The sequence below is a fragment of the Nerophis lumbriciformis genome, linkage group LG23, assembly GCF_033978685.3.
Source record: "Nerophis lumbriciformis linkage group LG23, RoL_Nlum_v2.1, whole genome shotgun sequence".
In the NCBI taxonomy this organism is placed as follows: domain Eukaryota; kingdom Metazoa; phylum Chordata; class Actinopteri; order Syngnathiformes; family Syngnathidae; genus Nerophis; species Nerophis lumbriciformis.
The window spans coordinates 31,309,161-31,331,660 of NC_084570.2; the positions used below are offsets into that span (position 1 = coordinate 31,309,161).

General features: G+C 42.4%; 1 protein-coding gene across 2 annotated transcripts in view; it reads left to right on the forward strand.

Moving 5' to 3' along the window:
• Positions 1-5,529: 5,529 nt before the first annotated feature.
• The window catches only part of pmela (premelanosome protein a), a 41,731-nt gene continuing 24,760 nt past the window's right edge, over positions 5,530-22,500 (forward strand). For both annotated transcript variants that reach the window (XM_061984750.1, XM_061984752.1), the window contains exons 1-3: positions 5,530-5,694; positions 11,018-11,113; positions 11,196-11,342. In XM_061984750.1, the coding sequence (XP_061840734.1) occupies positions 5,637-5,694; positions 11,018-11,113; positions 11,196-11,342 (301 nt within the window). In that variant the 5' untranslated portion in view covers positions 5,530-5,636. The remainder of the gene's footprint in view (positions 5,695-11,017; positions 11,114-11,195; positions 11,343-22,500) is intronic.

The window sequence follows — 22,500 nt, forward strand, 5'->3', positions numbered from 1 at the left end:
TATGTTATCCTCTTACGGTGTGTAGTGAAGCATGTTTAGCTATTCCTCGTCCTCCAGTGATAATGTTACGTGAAAGAAACATACTTTATTTGTCGCCATGGAGGCCAGGATTAGTGATTTAGAAGTAGCTAAAACACTGCAGACTGTGGATGGCTCTTAGCTGCTAGCTAGCTAGCCATGTCTTAAAGCACCTCTTTCTGAGGGTGTTTCAGTGTTATAACTTCACCTTTATCTTTACTTTTTACACCAAAATGTGTTCATTCTCCCTTTTCTGTCTACACGCTGTGTCTGCTTGTAAGTATTCTGTGTGTGTGCGCTGCAGAACGTGCTCCTCTGCTCGTAAAACCAGCAATGTGACGTCATGCCCGGGAACCGGTACTTTTCAAACAGAGTATAGTACCGTTTTTGTTTCATTAGTCCCGCGATACTATCAATCAATCAATCAATCAATGTTTATTTATACAGCCCTAAATCACAAGTGTCTCAAAGGGCTGCACAAGCCACAAGGACATCCTTGGTACAGAGCCCACGTAAGGGCAAGGAAAAACTCACCCCAGTGGGACGTTGAATGACTATGAGAAACCTTGGAAAGGACCGCATATGTGGGTAACCCCCCCCCACCCCCCCACCCCCCTCTAGGGGAGACCGAAAGCAATGGATGTCGAGTGGGTCTGACATAGTATTGTGAAAGTCCAGTCTATAGTGGATCTAACATAATAGTGAAAGTCCAGTCCATAGTGGGGCCAGCAGGAAACCATCCGGAGCGGAGACGGGTCAGCAGCGCAGAGATGTTCCCAACCGATGCTCAGGCGAGCGGTTCACCCCGGGTCCCGACTCTGGACAGCCAGCACTTCATCCATGGTCACCGGACCTGTGGGTCTCCCCCTCCACGAAGGAGAGGGGGACAGAGGAGAAAAGAAAAGAAACGGCAGATCAACTCGTCTAAAAAGGGGGGTCTATTTAAAGGCTAGAGTATACAAATGAGTTTTAAGATGGGACTTAAATGCTTCTACTGAGGTAGCATCTCTAATTATTACCGGGGGGGCATTCCAGAGTACTGGAGCCCGAATAGAAAACGCTCTATAGCCCGCATACTTTTTTTGGGCTCTGGGAATCACTAATAAGCCGGAGTTCTTTGAACGCAGATTTCTTGCCGGGACATATGGTACAATACAATCGGCAAGATAGGATGGAGCTAGACCGTGTAGTATTTTATACGTAAGTAGTAAAACCTTAAAGTCACATCTTAAGTGCACAGGAAGCCAGTGCAGGTTAGCCAGTATAGGCGTAATATGATCAAACTTTCTTGTTCTTGTCAAAAGTCTAGCAGCCGCATTTTATACCAACTGTAATCTTTTAATGCTAGATATAGGGAGACCTGAAAATAATACGTTACAGTAATCGAGACGAGACGTAACGAATGCATGAATAATGATCTCAGCGTCGCTAGTGGACAAAATGGAACGAATTTTAGCGATATTACGGAGATGAAAGAAGGCCGTTTTAGTAACACTCTTAATGTGTGACTCAAACGAGAGAGTTGGGTCGAAGATAATACCCAGATTCTTTACCGAGTCGCCTTGTGTAATTCTTTGTTGTTAAATGTTAAGGTGGTATTATTAAATAAGTGTGTAATTGTTTGTTGTTAAATGTTAAGGTGGTATTATTAAATAAGTGTGTAATTGTTTGGTTGTCAAATGTTAAGGTGGTATTATTAAATAAATGTCGGTGTTTAGCAGGACCGATAATCAGCATTTCCGTTTTCTTGGCGTTGAGTTGCAAAAAGTTAGCAGACATCCATTGTTTAATTTCATTAAGACACGCCTCCAGCTGACTACAATCCGGCGTGTTGGTCAGCTTTAGGGGCATGTAGAGTTGGGTGTCATCAGTATAACAATGAAAGCTAACACCGTAATTGCGTATGATGTCACCTAGCGGCAGCATGTACATGCTGTAGAGTGCAGGGCCAAGAACCGAACCCTGGGGAACTCCGCACATTACCATAACATAGTCCGATGTCACATTGTTATGGGAGACGCACTGCATCCTGTCAGTAAGATAAGAGTTAAACCACGACAAGGCTAAGTCTGACATACCAATACGTGTTTTGATACGCTCTAATAAAATATTATGATCGACGGTATCGAAAGCAGCGCTAAGATCAGGAAGCAGCAACATGGATGACGCATCAGAATCCATCGTTAGCAGTAGATCATTAGTCATTTTTGCGAGGACTGTCTCCATAGAGTGATTTGCCCTGAAACCGGATTGAAAAGGTTCAAAGAGATTGTTAGACACTAAGTGTTCATTTAGCTGCTGTGCAACAATTTTTTCGAGGATTTTCGAAATAAAGGGAAGGTGGGACACCGGCCGGTAGTTTACCATGAGGTCAGGATCCAGGTTAGGTTTTTTGAGCAGAGAACGAATAACCGCTTTTTTGAATGCTAGGGGAACAGTGCCAGAGGAAAGTGATAAGTTTATAATATTTAGCACTGATGGACCTAATAACGGAACGCCTCGGGATCCCCCGGGAGGAGCTGGACGAAGTGGCTGGGGAGAGGGAAGTCTGGGCTTCCCTGCTTAAGCTGCTGCCCCCGCGACCCGACCTCGGATAAGCGGAAGAAGATGGATGGATGGATGGATGGACCTAATAATACAAAAAGCTCCTTGATAGGTTTCCCAGGAAGTGGGTCAAGTAAACATGTTGTTTGTTTTATCCCACTTACACGCCGTAATAATTCCTCTAATCTTATTTCATCAAAAAGAGTAAGACTATTTTGGAGAGCAGTATCCGTCGTATATACAGTCGTATCTGTGTTAATAGAACCCAGTTGTAGCTGGGATGTGTTGTCTTTAATCTTCTTTCTAATGAGTTACATTTTCTTATTAAAGAAATTCATAAAGGCATCTGCCGAGTGGGTGGAGCTACTGGGAGGAGTCCCTTGTTGGGTTAGCGACGCTACTGTACTAAACAAAAATTTAGGATTGTTTTTGTTGTGGCGGATGAGATTTGAGTAATATTTAGCTTTAGCTAAGGTAAACATGCGTTTATAAGTTATTAAACTATCACTCCATGCTTGATGGAAAACCTCAAGTTTAGTCGCGCGCCATTTGCGTTCCAGCTTTCTACATGATAATTTATGAACTCTAGTTTCTTCTGTAAACCATGCAGTATGCCTTTTAGGGGCCCTTTTTTGCTTTAGCGGTGCTATACTATCAATGGCTTTGCGCAGTGCGTCGTCAAAGTTGTTAGTGAGGTTATCAATAGAGCCGACATAATTGGGGAATGGTGCCATTACCGAAGGCAGTAGGTCAGCATATTAATGTTGCGGCTGCTATAGCAGTTATTATTATTATTAGCTTGTTGACAATGAGTCACAACTTCAAATTTTATAAGGTAATGATCGGACATTACTTTAGTATACGGGAGTATCATCACTTTGGAGGTGGTGACACCCCTGACAAGCACTAGATCAATCGTATTACCGTTGCGATGCGTGGGTTAATTTATTATTTGTGTAAGACCACAGCTATCAATTATAGTCTGGAGCGCCATGCACTGAGGGTCCAATGGGGTATTCATATGGATATTAAAGTCCCCTATTATGATTATATTGTCGGAGTGCGTCACTAGATCAGCAACGAACTCTGAGAATTCACTGATAAAGTCCGAATAGGGTCCTGGGGGGCGGTAGATATCAGCCAGGTCGAGAGGCAGCGGTGTGACAGACCTCATAATAAGCACCTCAAACGATTTATATTTATTATTTAGGTTAGGGGTAAGATTAAAGTTTTCATGGTATATTAGTGAGACACCCCCACCCTTTTAAGGGGACGGGCAATATGTGCATTCGTATAGTTAGGAGGAGATGCCTCATTTAGCGCAAAAAAATCGTGTGGTTTGAGCCAAGTTTCGCTAAGACCAATGATGTTAAGATTGTTGTTTCTAATGACCTCATTAACTAATAACGTTTTGGGAGAGAATGGTCTTATGTTTAAAAAGCCTATATTATAGGTATTGGGCTGTTTTGACAAGTTTTTGTTGAAATTATCCGTAGTAGCAATATTAATAATGTTGCGTTTATTATGCGTAGTGCACTTTAAATAGTTTCGACTATATGTCCCATTCTTTTCAATGGGAATTTCATTGAAATGTGGGAATTTTGGAAAAAGAGGGAATTTTTTTTAAATGCTAAAACATTTGAATGTTCTGAATGGTTGGTGTTGGAATTGTTTAAATTGGTCAATAAATGTTGAAGTAGTAACAGTTTTTAATTGAAAAATGGTATTATGGAATTTCGGGAAAACCGGGAATTTTTCAAGTTCTTAAACCAACTTGTTTTTTTGTCCTGACTAAGAGGGATGTGTTGACAGTGGATCGGTTGAAATGGGTTGAAACATGTGAAAGGAGACATTGCACTAAAAACGGTTAGAAAAAAACAGCAATTCCTGGAAATTTGTTGAACGTGGAAACATGTTTGTTTCAATTTCCAGGATGAATTGAATGTGTTGAAAGTAAAATGGTTTGAATCAGTTGAAAAATGTGTGGACTTGTGGAAGTTTGAAAAATGTCCTATATATTTCAATTGGAATTTCATGGAAATGTAGGAATTTTGGGAAAACAGGGAATTTTTTAAAAATGCCAAACAACGTGAATGTTCTGAATAAGTTGGTGTTGGAATTTTTCAAATCGGTCGAGAAATATTGAAGCAGTAACATTTTTAATTGAGAAAGGATATTACGGAATTCCTGGAATTTTGGGAAAACCGGGAATTTTTCCAGTTAAAAAAAACAACTTAGTTTTTTGTTCTGATTAAGGGGAATGTTTTGACTGTAAAACGGTTGAAGTGGGTTGAAAAATGTGGAAGGAGTAGTCAACATAAAAAAGCGCGAAAAAAGGGTTTGAAAAAACGGGAATTCCTGGAATTTTTTTGAACTTGAAAAAATTATAGTTTGAATGTCCAGGATAAGTGGAATGTGTTGACGGTAGAATGGTTTGGATCGGTTGAAAAATGTGGAAATGGTATAAGTTTGAAAAATGGCCAATTCATTTTGAATGGGAAAAATGTCCTGGAAAACCTGGAATTCTGGGAAATCTGGGAACCTTTGGAATTTGACATGGGAAAGCCTGCGATTCGCGAATAGGTTGAACAGTTTGAAGTTGGAACGGTTTGAATCAGGTGAAAAATGTGGAAGGTAGAGCGCACCAAAATCTGGAGAAGAATAATATTAATAAATAGATGAATTTTGGTGTAGAAAAGCATATGTGTGAATGAATAAAACCAAGGGCCCCGGGCCTCTCCTGTAGTGGCAAAGTTGTGTCAAAAAGGTGAAGAAGTGCTGGTGTGTACTAATTAATAATCAATGAGTCCAAATTCAACACAAAAAAACCCAATGAGGATGAATTTATGTGCAACAAAAAAGTTGACCTAGGTTCATCAGCAAAAAGGGGCGGAGCCTGTCAGTGATGTCATCAGGAGGACAATAAGTGTTATGTAAAATCCAGTCCAGGAGCTCCTTAAAGAGGCCAAGGAAACTTCTCCAAAGTCTCTCTGGTACTTTGTTTGGGGCTTAAGAGCGGCCGGAGAGGTTGGAGAGACCTGAGACGCAAGACCAAGACCAAGACCAAGGACAGGATGAAGACTCTGCTGGTTCTGTTGGTTCTGCAGACCTTGACGTTTGCGAGCGCACAAAGTGAGTTGGTCAAATAGTTTGTCCTTCTTCTACTTTCTTCTTCTGCATCCTGTCAGCTTATGGCACTTAGTTGTGAAGTCCCTCATTCAGTTTTCTGTGGGACTTCACGCTCCTTAGCCCCAGGGATGGCTGGGAAATGGAACATTTCACGCTTTAAAGAGAAAGACTCAAACAAGAAAGTTGGTCATGAAGAATGTTCAATCATTCTTCACCTATTTGTCTTTATTTCATGCTCTATTTTCATATTCTAACTTCTAACATAGAGAATTTTACACTTTTCACACTGCAAATTATTTGCCACTTGCCAAGATTTAAAACATTTTTTTCTAGAAATGTACCTAGTTTTGACAACTGTTAACTTAATTTTTCACCTTTGAGAACTATTTGTCTTTTTTTAATGCTCTTATTTCCATATTCTAACAATTAACTTAGAGAATTTTACACTTTTCACACTGCAAATTATTTGCCACTTTAAAGAGATAGACTCACACAAGAAAGTTGGTCATGAAGAATTTTCAACGATTCTTCACCTATTTGTCTTTATTTCATGCTCTTATTTTCATATTCTAACTTCTAGCATAGAGAATTTGACACTTTTCACACTGCAAATTATTTGCCACTTGCCAAGATTTTAGAAAATAGTTCTACAAATGTCCCTAGTTTTTAGAACTATTTACTTATTTTTAGTCACTGACTATATTTGACATGAATTATTTGGTTATTTTTGTATTCGAGTTCAAACAAGTTAAAATTGAGAAAATAACTATTCAAATAAGATGTTTTGGTTTGTTTTAACATTAAAAATCGTGTTTAAAGATTCTGCAACATTTTGATGATGCTTTATTTCAGAAGTGCAAATCGTTTTTACAATCAAATATTTATTTTCATCTTAAAAGTCCTGACCTTTGAGAACTATTTGTCTTTATTTCATGCTCTTATTTTCATATTCTAACTTCTAACATAGAGAATTTGACACTTTTCACACTGCAAATTATTTGCCACTTGCCAAGATTTAAAAAAAATTGTTCTAGAAATTTACCTACTTTTGACAACTATTAACCTATTTTTTCACCTTTGAGAACTATTTGTCGTTTTTTAAATGCTCTTATTTCCATATTATAACTATTAACTTAGAGAATTTTAAACTTTTCACACTGCAAATTATTTGCCACTTTAAAGAGATAGACTCACACAAGAAAGTTGGTCATGAAGAATGTTCAACGATTCTTCACCTATGTGTCTTTACTTCATGCTCTTATTTTCATATTCTAACTTCTAGCATAGAGAATTTGACACTTTTCACACTGCAAATTATTTGCCACTTGCCAAGATTTTAGAAAATAGTTTTAGAAATGTCTCCAGTTTTATTTGGGTTTTTTTCTATTCGAGTTTAAACATGTTAAAATAGAGAAAATAACTAAAATCTTCTCACATTAAAAAGCTTGTTTAAAGATTCCACAACATTTTGATGATGCTTTATTTCATTTATTGAATAAGGCTTGTTTTCACAATCAAATACTTATTTTCATCGTAAAAGTCCTGCTAATTTCTGGATATACAAATCTTCATATAAGATGTTTCATCAAGTAAAGTCCATGCAGGAACTAAAATCTAGTTTTGACATATTCTGTTGTGCTTGAACATCCTGTTCAAAAAGACAATTATTTCCCCTCGATGTCACTGAAGTAGGTTTGTACGGTATACCGGTACTAGTATAGTACCACGATACAAATTAATCATGTTCGGTACTATACCGCCTCTAAAAAGTACCGATTCCCAGTTTTTTTAAAGGGCATGACGGCACGCCGTCGTCACGTCATGACATTGCTGGTTATAGGAGCAGATGAGCATGTTCGGCAGCGCACACACACGGAGTACTTACAAGCAGACACGGTGGACAGAAAAGGGAGAATGGACGCATTTTGGTGTAAAAAGTAGAGATAAAGGTGAAGTTATAACACTGAAACACCCTCAGGAAGAGGTGCTTTAAGACAGTGGTCCCCAACCACCGGGCCGTGGCCCGGTACCGGTCCGTGGATCGATTGGTACCGGGCCGCACAAGAAATAAAAAAATAAAAACAATTATTATTATTATTATTATTTTAATTAAATCAACATAAAAAACACAAGATACACTTACAATTAGTGCACCAGCCCAAAAAACCTTCCACCCCACACTCATTCACACTCATTCGCACAAAAGGGTTGTTTCTTTCTGTTATTAATATTTCTGGTTCCTACATTATACAGTGGGGCAAAAAAGTATTTAGTCAGCCACCGATTGTGCAAGTTCTCCCACTTAAAATGATGACAGAGGTCTGTAATTTTCATCATAGGTACACTTAAACTGTGAGAGACAGAATGTGAAAACAAAATCCAGGAATTCACATTGTAGGATTTTTAAAGAATTTATTTGTAAATTATGGTGGAAAATAAGTATTTGGTCAATAACAAAAATTAAACTCAAAACTTTGTAATATAACCTTTGTTGGCAATAACAGAGGTCAAACGATTACTATAGGTCTTTACCAGGTTTGCACACACAGTAGCTGGTATTTTGGCCCGTTCCTCCATGCAGATCTTCTCAAGAGCAGTGATGTTTTGGGGCTGTCGCCGAGCAACACGGACTTTCAACTCCCTCCACAGATTTTCTATGGGATTGAGGTCTGGAGACTGGCTAGGCCACTGCAGGACTTTCAAATGCTTCTTACGGAGCCACTCCTTCGTTGCCCGGGCGGTGTGTTTGGGATCATTGTCATGCTGGAAGACCCAGCCATGTTTCATCTTCAAAGCTCTCACTGATGGAAGGAGGTTTTGGCTCAAAATCAAACGATACATGGCCCCATTCATTCTTTCCTTAACACGGATCAGTCGGCCTGTCCCCTTAGCAGAAAAACAGCCCCAAAGCATGATGTTTCCACCGCCATGCTTCACAGTAGGTATGGTGTTCTTGGGATGCAACTCAGTATTCTTCTTCCTCCAAACACGACGAGTTGAGTTTATACCAAAAAGTTCTATTTTGGTTTTATCTGACCACATGACATTCTCCCAATCCTCTGCTGTATCATCCATGTGCTCTCTGGCGAACTTCAGACGGGCCTGGACATGCACTGGCTTAAGCAGGGGGACACGTCTGGCACTGCAGGATTTGATTCCCTGTCGGCGTAGTGTGTTACTGATGGTAACCTTTGTTACTTTGGTCCCAGCTCTCTGCAGGTCATTCACCAGGTCCCCCCGTGTGGTTCAGGGATTTTTGCTCACCGTTCTCATGATCATTTTGACCCCACGGGATGAGATCTTGCGTGGAGCCCCAGATCGAGGGAGATTATCAGTGGTCTTGTATGTCTTCCATTTTCTGATAATTGCTCCCACAGTTGATTTTTTCACACCAAGCTGCTTGCCTATTGTAAATTCACTCTTCACAGTCTGGTGCAGGTCTACAATTCTTCTCCTGGTGTCCTTCGACAGCTCTTTGGTCTTGGCCATAGTGGAGTTTGGAGTCTGACTGTTTGAGGCTGTGGACAGGTGTCTTTTATACAGATAACGAGTTCAAATAGGTGCCATTAATACAGGTAACGAGTGGAAGACAGAAGAGCTTCTTAAAGAAGAAATTACAGGTCTGTGAGAGCCAGAGATCTTCCTTGTTTGAAGTGACCAAATACTTATTTTCCACCATAATTTACAAATAAATTCTTTAAAATTCCTACAATGTGAATTCCTGGATTTTCTTTCACATTCTGTCTCTCACAGTTGAAGTGTACCTATGATGAAAATTACAGACCTCTGTCATCATTTTAAGTGGGAGAACTTGCACAATCGGTGGCTGACTAAATACTTTTTTGCCCCACTGTATATCAATATAGATCAATACAGTCTGCGAAGATACAGTCCGTAAGCACGCATGATTGCGTTGACCGGTCCGCAGTTAAAAAAAGGTTGGGGACCACTGCTTTAAGACATGGCTAGCTAGTTAGCGGCTAACATACAGCCACAGTCTGCAGTGTTTTAGCTACTTCTAAATCACTAATCCTGGCCTCCATGTCGACAAATAAAGTACGTTTCTTACAACTATCATTATCACTGGAGGACAAGGAATAGCTAAATATGCTTCACTACACACCGTAGGAGGATACGTTGGGTCACTAGCGTCACAATGTAAACAAATGCCATGGGTGGATCTACACCTAACATCCACTGTAATAATACCAAGTACAAGAGTGTATCTACTCGATACTACTATGATTACATCAATATTTTTTATCGTCACAAAATAATGTTTTCCTTTTTTAAAAATTCATAGGGAATAAGCGGTAGAAAATGGATGGAGGGCATATTATGTTTATAAACTAGATATGTCCCTGGACACATGAGGACTTTGAATATGACCAATGTATGATCCTGTAACTACTTGGTATCGGATCGATACCTAAATGTGTGGTATCATCCAAAACTAATGTAAAGTATCAAACAAGAGAAGAATAAGTGATTATTACATTTTAACAGAAGTGTAGATAGAACATGTTGAAACGGAAAATAAGCAGATATTAACAGTAAATAAACAAGTAGATTAATAATCAATTTTTACAGTTTGTCCCTCATAATGTTGACAAAATAATAGGTAGATAAAAGACACAATATGTTACTGCATACGTCAGCAGACTAATTAGGAGTCTTTGTTTGTTTACTTACTACTAAAAGACAAGTTGTCTAGTATGTTCACTATTTTATTTAAGGACTAAATTGCAATAATAAACATATGTTTAATGTACCCTAAGATTTTTTGGTAAAATAAAGCCAGTAATGACATTTTTTGTGGTCCCCTTTATTTAGAAAAGTATCGAAAAGTATCAAAATCCATTTTGGTACCATAATGTTGGTATCGGGACAACCCTACACTAAAGTCGGTGAAAATATGAACCATGTAGAGCTCAGCTTCTTCCTTGAAAGGAAATGTAACGGACCAGTAAATAACCCTCACACACACACACGGACGCACGCACGCACGCACGCACGCACACACACACACACACACACACACACACACACACACACACACACACACACACACACACACACACACACACACACACACAGGTATGCAGGGGTGTGCGATCCCTCATTCCTGCAGCTTACTGATGATGGTGGAGCTCAGCTGATGGTCACATGAAAAGGATTGTGGGGGATTTCGAATCGTGTGACTCCCGGCGCCTCAAACCCCCCAAAGTGCAAAGTCCCGAAGCAGCAGTTGTCTTTATCGGACTTACGGAAGTCTTACCAAAGCATCGACCAACAAGTTATCGTTAAATTCTTGTTTTTTTTTCAGATGCTGGCAGTCGGTTCACGCGTTACAAGTCATGGAACTCCCGCATGTACCCCGTGTGGAAGGAGGGGGACCCAAGGTTTAGGAACTGCTGGGCGGGTGAGGACTGCTACCCTGTTGAGAAAATCCACTACACATGATTACTGAGAGTAGAACTTAACACATTTTTGTTCTTTTTAAGGCGGGGAAGTCACATTCGATCTGAAGAACGACGCTCCCACGCTGGTCGGAGCCAAAGCCACCTTCTATATTCGCCTGAACTTCCCCCCCAATCAGACGGCGCTCCCCAACGGGCAGGTGGTCTGGACACGAAACTGCACCGTTAATGGTAAGATGGTACCACAGCATGTATGAACACTCACAGTGTCACTATGGCGCATGGTCGTGACCCCAGCATGCAGATATGGACGGCAACAGGAGCAAACGCATACTTAGTTAGCAATGATTGTCACACACACACTAGGTGTGGTGAAATTTGTCCTCTGCATTTGACCCATCACCTTGTTCACCCCCTGGGAGGTGAGGGGAGCAGTGAGCAGCAGCAATGGCCGGGCCCGAGAATCATTTTTGGTGATTTAACCCCCAATTCCAACCCTTGATGCTGAGTGCCAAGCAGGGAGGTAATGGGTCCCATTGTTATAGTCTTTGGTATGACTCGGCCGGGTTTTGAACTCACAACCTACCGATCTCAGGTAGGTATTCAATAATGATATGTAACCTACTTACAGTTTAACAGGATAAACCTTGTCAAGTGCAGAGGTGGGTAGTAACGCGCTACATTTACTCCGTTACATCTACTTGAGTAACTTTTGGGATCAATTGTACTTCTAAGAGTAGTTTTAATGCAACATACTTTTACTTGAGTATATTTATAGAGAAGAAACGCTACTTTTACTCCGCTACTTTTATATACATTAAGCTCGCTACTCGCTACTAATTTTTATCGATCTGTTAATGCAAGCTTTGTTTGTTTTGGTCTGTCATAGTGCCTGCGTTTCAACAAATACAGTCACTGGTGACGTTCACTCCGTTCCACCAATCAGATGCAGTCACTGGTGACGTTGGACCAATCAAACAGAGCCAGGCGGTCACATGACCTGACTTAAACAAGTTGTAAAATTTATTGGGGTGTTACCATTTAGTGGTCAATTGTACGGAATGTGTACTGTACTGTGTGTTGTGCACCAGGCAAAGGGAAGGAGGCGACACCAAGGCAGAACTGAGGTTTATCAGGTTTATTGAAAACCTTGATGAGTGTGTGGGGTGTGTATGCTACCACAAGTGAATGAGTGCATACGATGTGTAGGGTTAACAATGTAAGTTTTACCAGGGGGTGTTGTCGGTGCGTGTTGTATGAATCGTTCGTCAAATCCAAGGGGCAAGGCGAAGAGGCAGTCAGCAGGGAGGCAAGCAGTCGGGGGCTGGAGAGAGGCAAGGATGTCCGAGTCCAAGCAGAGGTCAAGGGTCGAGGGAGGCAAGCAGAGATCCAGGTGGAGGTCGTGAGGCAGGACACGATCACAGGCAACAGGGAAGACACTGTGGAAGACACAAGGGACATCAAACACGGGAACGAGGAAGAGCACAAAGAAGGCGAGCAAGGAACGAGGGAGTGGTGCCAGACGTGATGCTTACTCAGGAAGATTGGCTACGTTCTGGCGAAGGTCCTTTGGGTCCGCTGGCTTTTATGTTGCTCCCTCTCATCAGGCCCAGGTGTGCTGATGCGAAATTGCTTGCAGCCTTGTCGCTGCATGGGCGTGCTGTGCTCAGTGTGAGCAGGGGCGTGTCCAAGTGTGCTGCCAGCAGAGGTCCCGGCAGCACTAGCTGCCGAGGAAAAGTGGCTTCGAATCCGCACCGTGACAGTACCCCCCCACCTAGGCGAGGCACCCGACGAGCGCCGGGGAGCATCAGGATTGGCACGGTTGAAATCCTCTAAAAGAGAGGGGTCGGCAAGGTAGGAGGCCGGCACCCAAGATCTGTCCTCCGGTCCAAAACCCTCCCAGTCGACTAGATAAACAAGCCCCCTACCCTGTCGACGGACCCTGAGGACCTCTTTGACGGTCCAAACCTGGTCCCCGTTTTCCAGGAACATAGAGGGAGGGGGGGCAGGGACAGGAGGGGACAGAGTGCTCTCCGCTACCGGTTTTATCTGGGACACATGTACCACTGAGTGTCTCTTGACCGAGGGTGGGAGAGCCAGTTTGACAGATACGGGGTTAATGATAGAGATGATGGGAAATGGACCGACATAGCGTGGTGCTAATTTCTTGGATGGTACCTGGAGATTTAGGTCCTTAGCCAGTAACAATACTTGCTGTCCCGGGCGATAGGATGGAGCCGGAACGCGATGACGGTTGGCATTGCGGCACATTTTAGCCGAAGCTCTCTCCAAGGCTGCTCGAGCTGCTCTCCACACCCTCTGACATTTCCTGATATGGGCCTTAGTCGAGGGCACAGCTATCTCTTGTTCTTGCTGGGGAAACAAGGGGGTTGATAGCCCAATGAACATTCGAATGGTGACATACCGGTAGCGGAGCTCTTCAAGGAGTTGTACGAATACTCCACCCAAGGGAGGAACTTGCACCAGGTTGTGGGCTTCTTACTGGCCACGCAACGGAGCATGGTCTCCACGCTCTGGTTTGCCCTTTCAGCCTGCCCGTTGCTCTGGGGGTGGTATCCCGAAGTGAGACTGACCGAGGCCCCAATCCCCTTACAAAAGGCTCTCCAGACTTGAGAAGAAAACTGGGGACCCCGATCAGAGACGATGTCTACCGGGATACCATGCAGCTTGATGACGTGTAGAGTGAGGAGGTCAGCCGTCTCCGAAGCAGAAGGTAGTTTGCGCAGCGGGATGAAATGGGCTGCTTTGGAGAAGCGGTCCACAATGGTTAGAATAGTAGTGTTACCTCTGGAGGCAGGAAATCCCGTGATGAAATCCAAGGCGATGTGTGACCAAGGGCGGGCAGGAATGGGAAGCGGGTGGAGGAGACCAGCCGGAGGTCTGTGAGAGGCCTTGCTGCGGGCACAAGTAGAACATGCTGCGATGAACTCACGTGTATCTTTGGCCATGGATGGCCACCAGAAGCGTCTTCGCAGTAGAGACAGGGTTCGTTGGAAACCAGGATGGCACGAGAACAGACTAGTGTGGCCCCAATCCAGGACTCTGGATCGCTGTTCCTGATGGACAAAAAGTCTGTTGGGGGGTCCACCCCCAGGTCCTGGATTGGAGCGCAGCGCCGACTTTACGAGTTCCTCCACTTTCCACGAAACCATCCCCACGATGCGAGAGGGAGGGAGGATGGGAATGTCCACTGAATGCTCGGAAGGTTCTTCCATAAAGACTCTGGAGAGAGCGTCCGCCTTAGCGTTTTTCGACCCGGGTCTAAAAGATAGCAAATAGTCAAAGCGAGAGAAGAATTGTTGCCATCTTGCCTGTCGATTGTTCAGCCTCCTGGCAGAGCGGATGTGGAGGAGATTACTGTGGTCGGTCAGAATCTGGAACTGGTGACGGGCCCCCTCCAGCCAATGTCTCCATTCTGCAAGAGCCTCGTGGACCGCTAACAACTCTCTATTCCCGGCGTCATAGTTCCGCTCTGCCAGGGACAAACGTCTGGAAAAGAAGGCAACGGGGTGAATCAGATTATCAATCTTTGACCGTTGGGAAAGAATAGCACCAATCCCGGAGTCGGAAGCGTCCACCTCCACAAGAAAGGCAACATCCAAGTCAGGGTGGACGAGGACAGGGGTGGAGATGAAGCTCCTCTTTAGGTCCTCAAAGGCGTTGTTGGCCTTATGAGACCAAACAAACGAGCCCTTCGGTGAAGTGAGGGCATGGAGTGGTGCGGCAATCTGGCTGAAGTACCGGATGAAGCGTCGGTAGAACCCAGCGAAGCCGAGAAACCTCCGCAACTCAGTTCTGGAGGTTGGCTGAGGCCACTCTACCACAGCATCCACCTTCTTGGGGTCGGCTCTGATGTGCCCCTTCTCGACCACAAAACCAAGGAATTCGACAGAAGAGGTATGAAAGCTGCACTTCTCGGCTTTGACGAACAAGCGGTTCTCCAGAAGTCTCTGGAGCACGAGTCGAACATGATGCTGGTGTTCAGCCATACTACGGGAAAAAATCAAAATGTCATCAAGGTAAACAACGACGAAAAGATCCAGCATGTCACGCAAAATGTCATTCACGAGGGCCTGAAAAACGGCTGGGGCGTTTGTGAGTCCAAAGGGCATGACTCGGTACTCGAAGTGCCCTAAGTGGGTGTTGAACGCCGTCTTCCACTCGTCTCCCTCTTTAATCCGCACAAGGTGATAGGCGTTGCGGAGATCCAATTTAGTGAAGACAGTTGCTGGGGCCAACGGCTCAAAAGATGAGTTAAGCAGCGGTAGTGGGTACTTGTTCTTTATAGTAATGTTGTTGAGGTGACGGTAGTCTATGCAGGGCCTGAGTGAACCGTCCTTCTTGGTTACGAAGAAGAATCCCGCTGCCAGTGGAGACTTCGATGGTGTGATGATCCCTGAAGCCAGGCCCTCCGTGATGTAGGTCTTCATAGCCTCTTTCTCTGGGAGTGACAGGTTATAAAGACGGCTGGAAGGTAATTTAGCCTCTGGGAGAAGCTCAATGGCACAGTCGTAAGGTCTGTGTGGGGGTAGACCCTGTGCTTGCTCCTTACTGAAGACCTCCGCTAGGTCATGGTAGCAGGCTGGTACTAGTGACAGGTCCGTCTGAGGAGCACTGGTACTGGGGCGGTGGACTGGAGGGGGAGCTGACCTGAGACAATTAGCATGGCAGAGTGTGCTCCAAGCCAAGATCCTGCCAGAGGTCCAAGAAACGTGGGGGTCATGTTGACGGAGCCAAGACCTACCCAGGACCAGCGGGGCAACAGGTGCTTCCAGAATCCAAAGACTGATGGTCTCGACGTGATTTCCCGAAATGGTCAAGGAAATGGGTTCAGTGCGAAACCTGATGGGGGATGCCCATCTGTCGGGCGAACTCGAAGTCCATGAGACTCTCGTCGGCTCCTGAGTCCAAATATGCCTCTACTTGAATAGATCTTGAGCCCCAAGCAAGGGTAGCGGGCAACAGGAAATTGGGGTTCTCTTTCTCTTGGGGGAAAGACGTATGGCTCACCAGGATCCCCTCAGCTGGTGAGCCTGGTCTTTTGGTTTCGCCGACAATAGCGGAGGATATGTCCGGCTAGACCACAGTAAAGACAGAGACGCTGTCGGTGCCTTCTCTCTCTCTCCTCAACGGTCAGTCGGGTCCTTTCCCACTGCATGGGTTCAGAAGCAGTCAACGCGGTGGGTGTACACTGTAGTGGCACGGCGGGGGCCTCAAAGGTGGGTAGGAGTTGAGAACTGGGGCTGTTCCTCGCGACTCGCTGAGCTCGCTCAGCAGCACGCTCAGTCAGTCTCTGGTCGAACATTAGTGCTAGTTTGATGAGGTCTCTGCAGAATGTGGGTCTGTCCCTCAATAGGCCGTCCTTAATTTCCTCGGAGAGGCCCCGACGGAACGCGCTCTGGAGCGCCCTGTCGTCCCAACCGCTGTCAGCCGCCAGGGTCCGGAATTCCAGGGTGTAGGCTGCCACAGAGCGAAGTCCCTGCTGGATGGAGTGAAGGCGTCCAGCGGCGTCCCCCCCCATCCTTAGGGTGGTCGAATACAGCCCGGAATTCAGCACGGAAGGCAGCGTAGTCTGAGCTCAATGCCATGGTCCTGTCCACGGCAGCCGTAGCCCACTTGAGGGCAGGTCCAGTGAGCAGGGCAAAAATGAAAGCGATCTTAGCCCCATCAGAGGAATAGCGTGAGGGCTGGTGTTGAAAAATCAGATCGCACTGAACAAGAAATCCTCTACACAGCTCAAAATCCCCCTCGAAAGGTCTAGGACTGGCAATTTTGGGCTCCCGTTCCAGACTGCAGGTTTCAGGTCTTCGGGTTGGAGAAATAAGCTGCGGGGCTGCTGCAGCGGGAGTCACTCTAGGCATTAGGCAGTCCAGCCTAGAGTGTAGTCCGGAGAAAGCTCTCTCCAAATTGTCCTCAAGAGCGAAAAAACACTCTTGGTGCTCATTGACTACGGCACTAAGAATAGACAGGTTGGATGTCCTGGGGAATCGGGACTGGGCCTCGCTGGTGTCGCCCGGTTCCGCCATGTTTTTGGCCAGAACGTACTGTTGTGCACCAGGCAAAGGGAAGGAGGCGACACCAAGGCAGAACTGAGGTTTATCAGGTTTATTGAAAACCTTGATGAGTGTGTGGGGTGTGTATGTTACCACAAGTGAATGAGTGCATACGATGTGTAGGGTTAACAATGTAAGTTTTACCAGGGGGTGTTGTCGGTGCGTGTTGTATGAATCGTTCGTCAAATCCAAGGGGCAAGGCGAAGAGGCAGTCAGCAGGGAGGCAAGCAGTCGGGGGCTGGAGAGAGGCAAGGATGTCTGAGTCCAAGCAGAGGTCAAGGGTCGAGGGAGGCAAGCAGAGATCCAGGTGGAGGTCGTGAGGCAGGACACGATCACAGGCAACAGGGAAGACACTGTGGAAGACACAAGGGACATCAAACACGGGAACGAGGAAGAGCACAAAGAAGGTGAGCAAGGAACGAGGGAGTGGTGCCAGACGTGATGCTTACTCAGGAAGATTAGCTACGTTCTGGCGAAGGTCCTTTGGGTCCGCTGGCTTTTATGTTGCTCCCTCTCATCAGGCCCAGTTGTGCTGATGCGAAATTGCTTGCAGCCTTGTCGCTGCATGGGCGTGCTGTGCTCAGTGTGAGCAGGGGCGTGTCCAAGTGTGCTGCCAGCAGAGGTCCCGGCAGCACCAGCTGCCGAGGAAATGCGGGTTCGAATCCGCGCCGTGACACTGTGCAATCTACTAATAAAAGTTTCAATCAATCAATCAAAAGTGTGAAGGAAAAAAGACCCTTTTCAACCGTACATCCCGTCAAAAGCCTAAAGACTGACTGCACAGTTCCTGTCTTCACAATAAAAGTGCCGCTCCATCGCGCCTGCGCTTTCAAAACAAGAGTCTCCGAAAGCCAGCGCAAACAAGCTAGCAAGCTACGGAGTTTGCCGCCAATGTATTTCTTGTAAACTGTATAAAAACGAATATGGAAGCTGGACAAATAAGATGCAAAAAACAAACCACTTTCATGTGGTATTAGACAGAAAGGAGGAACTTTTTTTCTCCTCCATTTGAAAACGTGGACGCTATCAGCACTACTGTCTGATTACAATCAATGCAAGTCATCAGAATCAGGTAATACACCAACTTATATTCTTGTCTTCATGAAAGAAAGGAATCTATATGTGTTAAACATGCATGTATATTCATTAAAACACCTTTAACATGTAAACAAAAACGGCAAAATAAATAAATATAAATTATATACTGTGTATATATATATGTGTATATATATATATATATATATATATATATATATGTATATGTATATATATATAAATGTGTACTGTATATATATATATATATATATATATATATATATATATATATATATATATATATATATATATATATATATATATATATGTCTTAATAAGGTTATCCAAAAAATAGTGCTCGATACCGTAGTAGAGCGCAATATATTTATGTGTGGGAAAAAAATCACAAGACTATTTCATCTCTACAGGCCTGTTTCATGAGGGGGGGTACCCTCAATCATCAGGAGATTTTTTCTCCTGATGATTGAGGGGTACCCCCCCTCATGAAACAGGCCTGTAGAGATGAAATAGTCTTGTGATTTTTTCCCCACACATACATATATATATATATGTATATATATATATATATATATATATATATATATATATATACTGTATATGATATGTGTGTGTATGTTACTCATCAGTTACTCAGTACTTGAGTAGTTTTTTCACAATATACTTTTTACTTTTACTCAAGTAAATATTTGGGTGACTACTCCTTACTTTTACTTGAGTAATAAATCTCTAAAGTAACAGTACTCTTACTTGAGTACAATTTCTGGCTACTCTACCCACCTCTGGTCAAGTGATATGAAAGCATGTGTTCATCACAAAGATTATTATCAAGGCTTAGGTCAGACTGATTACAAAAACAAATACTAATTAAATATACTGCAAAAGAAAGGACTCTTAAAAACTGATTAAAAATAAATGTACATTCAAATAATTACGCAGAAACTACACTATCAATAAAATTAAAGTGTAAATTAAAATACAGCTTCACCACTTTAGTCATCAATTTTACATTTAACAAACTTTTTTATGACTTTAGCTCCAGACTTCTTCTGTTTGTTTGATGTTGTCATTACTGCCACATGTGGTGGAAATGTGTATTACAACTGAGTACGGACCACAGCTGAGAAACATATTTTTGGCGGCCCTCTAAGGGGCGCTCGCAACCCAACAACGGGCCCTATGGTTAAGAAACACGGGTCTACACCACATTAAAAAAAAAAGAGGATATCTTCAATGTTTTTTAATCGTTAGACACATTTTCGAGTGTAATAATAGATGATCAAATGATCTGGAAACCTCATGTAAAAAATATACAACATAAAGTAGCAAGAAACACGTCAAAGAAGAATAAAGCTAAATATGTATTGCACAAAACTCACTTCATATTCTTAGTTATTGTACAGAAATATGGGAAATAATGACAAAAGTACACTTTATTCATTAACTGTGTTACAAAAAAGATCAGTTATAATAATATATAATGTTGGATACAGAGAACATACAAACAAGGGTTGCTTGGTATACCGGTACTAGTATAGTATTGCGGGACTAATGAAACAAAAACGGTACTATACTCTGTTTGAAAAGTACCGGTTCCCGGGCATGACGTCACATTGCTGGTTTTGGGAGCAGAGGAGCATGTTTGGCAGCGCACACACACAGAGTACTTACAAGCAGACACAGTGTATGGACAGAAAAGGGAGAATGAACACATTTTGGTGTAAAAAGTAAAGATAAAGGTGAAGTTATAACACTGAAACACCCTCAGGAAGAGGTGCTTTAAGACATGGCTAGCTAGCTAGCGGCTAAGAGCCATCCACAGTCTGCAGTGTTTTAGCTACTTCTAAATCACTAATCCTGGCCTCCATGGCGACAAATAAAGTAAGTTTATTTCATGTAACATTATCACTGGAGGACGAGGAATAGCTAAACATGCTTCACTACACACCGTAGGAGGATACAATAGCTCACCGGCGTCACAATGTAAACAAATGCCATGGGTGGATCTACACCTGACATCCACTGTAATGATACCAAGTACAAGAGCGTATCTAGTCAATACTGCTATGACTAAAACAATATTTTTTATTGTCACAAAATCTTTTTTCCGTTTTTAAAATTCATATTATGTTTATAAACTCAGGAAATATGTCCCTGGACACATGAGGACTTAAATTATGACCAATGTATGATCTGTAACTACTTGGTATCGGATTGATACCTAAATGTGTGGTATCATCCAAAACTAATGTAAAGTATCAAAGAAGAGAAGAATAAGTGATTATTACATTTTAACAGAAGTGTAGATAGGACATGTTAAAACAGAAAATAAGCAGATATTAACAGTAAATGAACAAGTGGATAAATAATACATTTTTACAGTTTGTCCCTCGAATTGTTGACAAAATAATAGGTAGATAAAAGACACAATATGTTACTGCATACGTCAGCAGACTAATTAGGAGTCTTTGTTTGTTTACTTACTACTAAAAGACATGTTATCTAGTATTTTCACTATTTTTGTAAGGACTAAATTGCAATAAAAAAACATATGTTTAATGTACCCTAAGATTTTTTGTGATAGTAAAGCCAATAATGAAATTTTTTGTGGTCCCCTTTATTTAGAAAAGTACCAAAAGGTATCGAAAAGAAAATTTTGGTACCGGTACCAAAATATTGGTATCGAAACAACCCTAATACAAACACTTTAATTATTGAATCAAAACTATTGAAATTCAACGATGTGGTGCATCAGCAAACAGCTAAAATGATGTACAAAGCAAACTTTAACCTGTTAGACAAGAATGTAAAACAATTATTCTCAACAAATGTAACTTAAAACATTTGTATGCACGTACAACACCTAAAACCTTTATCATGTCAGTGTGTGGAATTAAATTATGGAATGTATTAATAAACAAAGTACAAATAGGATTCAGTTTAAGGGACTAGTCAAACTACAAGTGTTCACAAAGTACAAATAAGATCATAAATATCTAAAAAAAGGAGATGATAATTTATGTATTTAATATATGTTTACTTACTTATGGTATATTTAATTATTTATTGTGTATTAATTCACTGTTCTGTTAGAAACAGATAAATGTAAAAGGGGTAGGATTAAATAAGCTCTGCTTTTTCCTACTCCTTTTCGGACGTGCTGTAATAAAACATCTGTAAATATGAGATGTGTTACATTGTAATTGTGTCTAATAAACTAAACTAATAATCAGTGACAGAGTTGCTGACCTGCCCAAAGTTTTGCTTGACGGCAACCAGGTGTGCTTGTCAGTCCCGAAAAGGTGTGTGCAAATGTGGTGATTGGACGAAACACCTCTAAGTTACGTTGGTTGTTTTGTTGAGAGCGTTGAGCTGTGTGAGAAATTTCAAGTCTATTGGACCAATGAAGGTCGGACGTAAAAAACTAACAGCGCAGGCGTCACAGTCAGGGTGCGTGTTTGGACAGGAATAAAACACAGGCAGTAAAAGTGCAACACAACTCCTCCCACTTGCCAAGTTGACTTCAAAACAATATTTCTTCCGTAGAAATAATAGATAATCATTCCAACTGCCGTCACCATGTAACATTCATCAGCAGTCCTGTTCAGAACATCCGCAGTAACAAAGTGCAAAAGTTATTATTTGATATTTTTATTATAATAATAATAATAATTTTATTATATAAGTTAATATTGCATTGCCCACTTCCAGTTCTATGGTTATCATCACACTCTATGGCATCACAAAAAACAAACGATTCATCGATTCATTTCGGAACCCGGAACCCTAAATATATATATATATACATATATATATATATATATATATATATATATATATATATATATATATATATATATATATATATATATAAATATATGTGTGTTTAAGGTATCCTAAGATTTGTTGTTAAAATAAAGCCATTAATGCCATTTTTTGTGGTCACCTTTATATAGAAAATACATTCATACACATATATATATACACACATTTTTAAGCTTCTCAGGTGGAATTATTTCCCATTCTTGCTTGATGTACAGCTTAAGTTGTTCAACAGTCCGGGGGTCTCCGTTGTGGTATTTTAGGCTTCATAATGCTCCACACATTTTCAATGGGAGACAGGTCTGGACTACAGGCAGGCCAGTTTAGTACCCGCACTCTTTTACTATGAAGCCAAGTTGATGTAACACGTGGCTTGGCATTGTCTTGCTGAAATAAGCAGGGGCGTCCATGGTAACGTTGCTTGGATGGCAACATATGTT